Genomic DNA, 7491 nt, shown 5'->3' with positions numbered 1-7491 from the left:
AGGTCCTCTCATCCTTCCCGCTCTTAACTCCTTCCTAAGTTTGTCTTTTATTTCCTCCTTGCTATCTTTTGACGTCGCGTGATTTGGAGGTGAATAATATGGCAAGTTTCCTAACCTGTGCTCTGGTATCCCCTGGTGGAACCCTTCTCTAAACCCTTTTATGACGTAACCATGCTCTTCCATCAGACCGAATCTTGTTAACTGCCTTTCCCACTCATCTATATCCATTTCACATACAACCCCCTCCGGCCACGTCCTTCTCTCTGGGTATCCGTGAAACGTCGTCGTCTCCTCTCTTTTACTCTCATGACCGCTTGACGGTTCTTGCTCCTTATTCACAGCCTCTAGCACGTCTTCCTTTATCTCCGCCTCCATCACCACTTCCATTCCCACCGTTTTGTCACCTAATCGGTCTTGACAGTCTATCGTACTCTCTTCGACTTCAGCTACCTCTCTCGTTTTTGTCTCTTCTCGCCTCGGCTCTTCAACTCTTGGCTCTCGTGGAATGTCTCGTATTGTCTTTCCATTCACTCTTCCTCCCGTCATGGGGTTTGTTGCCTTCCTTTCTTTCTCACTGGATGGATACGAAATGGGGCTTTGCGCGCGAAAAGGTGAAGGCAGGGTATGGAGACAAGGGTATGTTATTTCATGCTTTCACTCTATGTATTATCTTATACTTCTAACAACAGGTGTTCCTCTTTGTCTCGACACTCACTCTTTAGCTACTACTTCTCCCGTTCCTGCGCTTCCCCCGTTGCTCTGTCCTCTTTGCTTCGCCCACCATCCAGCACCTCTTCCCTGGAACCAACCACTCCCTCTCGCTTGGTTTCCTCTGCCTCCTCGGATGCTTCCCCTCGGTTGTCCTCTCCCTCTGCCGCGTCCAGCACCTGTTGTGCGGTAACAGATTGTACAAAACAAAAAGTACTCTGTGAGTTAGCTTCCTGTCCTGTCTATTTTCTTTCTCCTCCTACTTTTGCTCACCTCTTAAACCTGTTTGTGCACTATTGCTATTTGCGTAGCCAACCCAGTTTGTGCTGACCACTGCCGAGCTGCTTGCTCTCGTCCAACCGGTTACCGGATCAACGTTCTCTCTTCCTCCTCCAGCCACGTACGGATTGTCCGTGAACCGCCTTTCTCCGTTCGCCTCCGCGTCTTCTTTTGCTTCTTGTAGGAGGTCTTTGTGAAAGAAACCTGCATCTTCCATGATTCTCTTTCCGTCGACTTTCTTCACTTTCATCACTATCAGTCTTACTTTCATGTCGTAACGTAGCGCCACCATCCAGCACTTAGTCAACCTCTTCACTTTCACCACGTTCTCTTTGTGTTTCAAGAACATCCTGGCTGCTATCGGTCTGTCATACTCCTCCTTTAAATATCTCACGAACAACTCGAAAGCGTCTATCCATGCTCCGTAGGTCATCAACAGTTCTTCTCCTGGCTCTAGACCTGAGTATTTTGCTGACGAGTCGTCATCCTGCAACTCTTTTAGAGTCTTCGTCTTCTTCTTTCCGGCTACTCGATGATCTTTTTCAATCCAGCTCTGGTCGAAAATCGACATCGGGACATATGCTTTCAGAGTTTTCATACGATTCTCAAAGTAGGGCGTCAGGGGCATCAACGTCGATCCTCCCAGGGGTTTCCCAATCCTGTACGTTATCCCTCCTTCCTCTTCTACGCGCGGCCAGTTCACTTCAGTTCTCATAACTCTCCTCTTATGATTGACAACAGGTTAGCTTACCGTCTTCTCGCTCTTCTCCGTCTACCTCCTGCTCTTCTTCTTCGACCTCTTTCTCTCCTCTCTTCTGTCTGACAACCCTCTCCTGCTCTCGCACTGTCCTTCCCGTCGACCTGCCTCTTTCTACTTCTACAGAACCTTCTCTGTCTCTATGTTCCTCGGCTTCTTCTCCTTCGTCGTCATCTCCTATTATCAGAGATTCCGTCCTTGGTCTTTCCTCCCTTCTTTTCATCGGAGAACGTGCTCTCTTCGGCAGGGGTCTTCTCTCCTCTCCCGTATGTTCTTCTCTGTACATCAGGTTGAACCCCTTCAGCATGTCAGTCGCAAGGACATCCTGTTCTGTGTCCATCGCGAAGCCAATCGCTTGCCACCATTTCTCTTTTGCCGTCATCTCCTTGTAAGGCTCTGTGGGTTTCAGACATACTTCCATCAGTTCTTTTATCCCTCTTTGTCCATCCTACTGTCTCTACTTCATACTCTCCGACTGTCTCTTTCCGCTCTTTTCTCCTCCTTTCCTCTAGACATTCCTCTCGTCTTTCTTGTCTCTGTCCCCCTAGGCCTTGCCCCTCAGGTTCTGCTCTCTTATCACCGCATCAGACAGCCCTCTCCAGCATGTCACGGTCGTCAACTGGGTTGAAGAGAAAATGGGGAATTGGAAGACTAGCTTTGGACGCTTGGACATGACCACTGTGTACATCTCCATAGAGGAAGTGAGATGAATGACATAGGAAATAACAACTGCCGATGCTTACTCTCACCCGTTTCTTCTTCCTGTCCATCTCCTCTCTCTCCTTCTTGCTCTTCCCTTGCCGCTACCTCTTGTTCCTTCTGTTGTAACTCGGTAGTTTGTCTTTGGCTAATCGAAGTTTCCGCTCTATCACCGCTATTCTCCGTTCTTCCAGTGTTTGTCTCTGCTTCTGTCGTCCCGCTTCCACTACATCCTTCTCCTCCTCTATTCAAAGATTGGCTTCGTGTGACCGTCTTACTTGTACCTTCTACTTGGTTCTTCTTTTTCAATTTTATTCCTGCTGCTGTTAGCTTTGCTTGTGTTTCTTCTAGCTCGTTTGTTAATGAAGTCATCTTTCCTTTACCCAATAATTACACGACTTTTTGAAATGTTCCAACCGTGAGAGTGGATTGTGAACGATAGAGTTTGGTCGAAGTAGGTATAGAGATAGTTTGAGTTTTGTGTATTACAAACTCAAATCTCTCTCGTGAGCAAAACTCTGTGTGGAGTTTATGGGTTTATACCTACTTTGCCCAAACTCGTTCATGGACTTATATCCTAAGTCGTGCCTTTGTTAAGATCGGCAATGAAAGTGTTTGAAGTTGCTGTATGATGAATGCGCTCCAACCAATTCATCCCGGTCGCGGTTTTGAAGATCACGTTGATAGTTACTGTACTGTGAAGAAAGAGCTCCGTAAGATTCCTCTCGGCTATTCCGATACATAGGCGTGAAGATGTCCTCATTGGGGCCACTGTGCATTTGATGACGACCGGTAACTGAAAAGATAAGTCGTGTAAGTGATCATCAGACTGGAGATAACGGAAACAAACTGACCTTCATGTAAGACCTGTGGTCATTACACATACGCGCAAGCGCACACCTAGAGTTTAACACTTAAGACTTAAATCTACAATTACTATATATACTTGTTTTCATTTCGAATCTTACCAATGGTTCCTTAGAGATATCGGGACTGATTCATATCCCTCTATCCTTCGGAACCAGGTATAGTCATTTTACTTCATTTCTATCTTTCTTTCTTTTATCATTGTGGTTGTTCAGCTTAGAGATATCGGGACTGATTCATATCCCTCTATCCTTCGGAACCAGACGTGTTCTCGTCGGATTAGTAATACAAAATCAGGTCTCTTGGGTTCTAGAAAACCCTTTGCTGTGTTCGCACAGTGTCCCGCGTGAAGTATCCAGTGAAGGTTCTTCCAAACCTTACACTTCATCTCGGCGATTATGATCCTCAATGGACATGTTGGTCATCGCGGTGGTGGCTCGCGAAAAAGGAGATTGAGAATAGTTCATGATGATGATGATGTATCAAACAAATACTGTGAGATCAATGTATAGTGATAATGATTACTAGAAGTGATATTATTCTACGCAAAACTATTTACTCAAAGATGGTTGATATGATTTCAGCTAAAGATACGAGATTCTATTTACTACAACACGAGATTATTGATATGGAAGAAAGGGTATGATTATTTTATACACATCATATCTCATTGCATTTGAACAAGGCCTGCTGGGTGCGGTTTCCTTTTTCCATCAGTCTTCAAACGACGTTGTGAAAGAAAAGCTTGTGCTGGTCTTCAAAGCCATAGCTGAAGACCAACATGATCGATGAAGGGATGGACCAGATTGATTGGATCGATCGTGGTCATCCATCTTGATCTTTGATCACAAACTTTCAAGTTTGGAGTAGTTTGGACCGCTCTTGGACAAGAGCTGGTCTGCGGGTGTCCTAAATATGTCCAAACCATGGGAACACAGGTTTCCAGACGTACCCAAAAAGAATCTGGTTGAACCCTGCAAAACCCAATTGTTCGGAAAAAATTGCTCACACACCTGGCCAACCGTGCGACCTACGTCGCGCGGTGGTTGGTGAATTTCAGAAAATTTCGGAAAACGTATTTTTCGACTTACGTTTCTGTCAGATTTGATACGTTTTCAGGCGCCCGTTGGTGATGCTCTTAGAGCATCTCCAATGCTCCCGAATCTGAATGACTAAATGTTACGTTTCTGTCAGAAACGTAACCTGTATTGGAGTTATTCAGACAAACCTCATCCAACGCCGAGGTTGTGTTCCCACATGGAACCTCCCGTGTGAACTCGTTTTTTCGGAAATGACACGTTCCCAGGCTCAGGTCAGCAAATTTGCTGACCTGGCCAAATAATCTGAATCCCAGTATCCCAACGACTATTGGGCCAAAAATAAAGAAATTCATACATCCGTGGACTACCTTTCTCTTTCTTTACGTGAGGTGAGCGCAATCGATCACATGTATTGTGTGGAACGCGATAGGTGCGATCGACCAATTACGTAGATGAAGACATATGGTGACGGGGGTTCAACCTCAAATGAACCCTATGAGGAATTGGGAAAGAAGTTCAGTTGTGCGTTGCAGGGCGCTGTCACCTGAAAAAAATTACAGCTGTCCAGCCGAGGGAAATACTGAGCTGTACATCTATTCGGATTCAGCCACATTGGAGATGCTCTTAGACGTCTGGTCGCTATGTCACACGGTTCTGTCTCTCGCGTACCGCTCGAAAGAAGCGTGTGAAGTTAATCAATTTCATAACTGACGCATTGGTACAATCAAATACTTGGTGGGTAGGCTCTCGGGTAGCAAAACTCCTGAGAGCGGATTCTCTGTCTTTCTTTATGTACATATAGGCCCTCGCCCCGGTCGATCCCCGTCCCCTAATTAGGGGACGAGGAATGATCCCCGAATTAGGGGACGGGCAATGATCCCCTTCCCCTAATTAGGTTAGGGGAACAATCCCCGTCCCCGAATTTGGAGACGGGGAATGACATCGGTATTTTCGGGGAATATCGCCCTTTTGCAAATACAAAAACGAACGATTAGACCGTTCACGGTAGACCACAAAGGAATCAAGGACCTTCAACAACGATACTTAACAAAATCTCAAGGTTATTCCAATCAATGTCGAGTCGATGGGATCAATGGAAGTTTGAAAGTAAGGTTCAATTGTGATCAGGTCTTTCATGAAGAATCCTACAAACATCTGAGCTAATCATTTTATCATCGGTTCTTTATCATTGCTTCTATTTCAAGTTTTAGATTCCTTTAAACGGATCTTGATTCTTCATGTCATTCAGATGTTTGGAAATTATAATTTATAACGTACAAAAAGAGTAATTTGAAAGAGAAGTGATACTTAAAAGTTGAAACTTTTCAATTTGTTTAATTTTTGTTGTCTTTCAATGCAATGAGTGCCAATGACACCATCAAATCAGTTTCTTCAAAGTGGTTCAACTCATCCAAACAAACTAAGACTGTTGAAATAAATACACACTAAATCAATTGAAAGAATAAAGACCAAGATGTATTTTAATCAGGAATCGAGAGGATTTTTGAGAACGATTTTCAGCTTCAATTTCAATTTCAATATCAGTTTCAATTTCAGTTTCAATTTCTTCTTGAGATTCATCTTGAGAATGTTTATGTTCTTCTTCTTGTGCTGGTTAATTTTGATTTGGAAATGAGGTTGAAGTAATTTGATCAGTTCTAGTTTTGATAGTTGTACTTCGAGATCTTCTTCTAAACTTTGATCGATGTGATTTGAATTCGACATTACTTCCTGAGCTCGTCATCCTTTGGGAGTCGTTCGAAGACTCTTCGGCCTACGATTTCTCAAGATTGATTCGCAGAATCCCCGGCATTCCCCGTCCCCGTCCCCGAATTTCCCCGAATTCGAGGAACAGAAACGATCCCCGAATTCGGGGACGGGGATAGGGGATCTCCGAATGAATCGGGGACGGGGCGAGGGCCTATGTACATACATACACGCATCTTCTTCCGATGTTGCAAAAAATGATATCGGTCCCATACAATCATGATTGGAGCCTAGTGTAGCTCTCGTGACATGACTTATGTCGAACCGGAGATTTGCAAAATTCCCACAGGTTTCTGTTGTAGACTGTTCTCACGCCATGGCACGACCGCGGTGTAGTCCCAATTATTGGTGTCTGGACTACTATAAGAGCCGGCCGCTCAGCATCAGCTCCGGTCGCACATCTTTCTCTTGTGGAACTCGGAGCTAAAGACTATAGGTCTCTTATAGGTACGCAATCATAGATCTCTGTCTTGTCGCACTGGAAGTTGTGGACTTGCAGCCGGGCCTTTCTCTTATGGTTTCTTCCCTGTAATTCCCTGTTTCTTTTTCGTCCGGCTTGTCCAGAATCAAGACTTTCTCTCATCAATCAACCTTCAACACCTCTCGTCTAGTGCATCATAATGAAGAACATCGTGACTTTGATCTTACTCATCAGCCTCACCCTCGTGGTTTCAAAACCGAAGCCGGCTCCACCAAAAATCAAAAAAGTATGCAACGCCCAAAAAACTGGAGATTGCGCACAGCCAGCCCCAGGAACACCTGCCACACGACCATGCACCTGTTACACCAGGTGCGCGAGGGCGAGTTGTGGGAAGAAGCCAAAATCGTCTCGCTAAAATTTCGCCATTACATTCCCCTCATAGTGAGTGCCTCTGATATGAATCTTCTCTCTTGAGAAAACCATGATTATAATGACGCTCATGCTACCATTTTTCGAGCCAGGTTTCGTTTTCGGGGAAGGATCGCTGACCGCAATGATGTCATACATTCTTCTACGTATTACTACCCATCAGATTCTTTCATCCACTCATCGAGCCAGTTTCCTGTTATCAGATGATTTTGTTTGTTTGTTGGTACATTTGCACAATAATATATGTTTGTCGATCCCTTTGTATATCTGTGGTTTTGCTGTTGGGGTTGGGCCGCACTTGCCGTTTTTGAAACGTATTTTGTATCAGATCCTTGATCCTAATCAAATCGACTTGAGACTCAACCATTGAAATCTATGGAGCATAATGCGTTTTTCCTCTAACAGCACTCGAGCTCCACGGGTCCGTTGTGTTGGCTGTGAAAAACGCCTATTGGACATCCCCACCAGATTCCACCTCAGGTACTCACATACAACTGTGTCAAGCAGTTGTACAGTGTGTTGTT

General features: G+C 44.8%; 1 protein-coding gene across 1 annotated transcript; it reads right to left on the bottom strand.

Moving 5' to 3' along the window:
• Positions 1-711: 711 nt before the first annotated feature.
• On the bottom strand, positions 712-2955 carry MELLADRAFT_115537 (uncharacterized protein; the record flags this gene model as incomplete). The annotated part of the gene is made up of 3 exons (XM_007406314.1): positions 712-887; positions 1739-2140; positions 2488-2955. The coding sequence occupies 3 exons, from the start codon at positions 2813-2815 to the stop codon at positions 712-714; spliced, it is 906 nt and encodes a 301-aa protein (XP_007406376.1).
• Positions 2956-7491: the final 4536 nt, after the last annotated feature.

This window comes from Melampsora larici-populina, assembly GCF_000204055.1.
Source record: "Melampsora larici-populina 98AG31 unplaced genomic scaffold MELLAscaffold_6, whole genome shotgun sequence".
Classification (NCBI taxonomy): Eukaryota; Fungi; Basidiomycota; class Pucciniomycetes; order Pucciniales; family Melampsoraceae; genus Melampsora; species Melampsora laricis-populina.
This window is presented reverse-complemented; position numbering and strand designations above follow the sequence as displayed.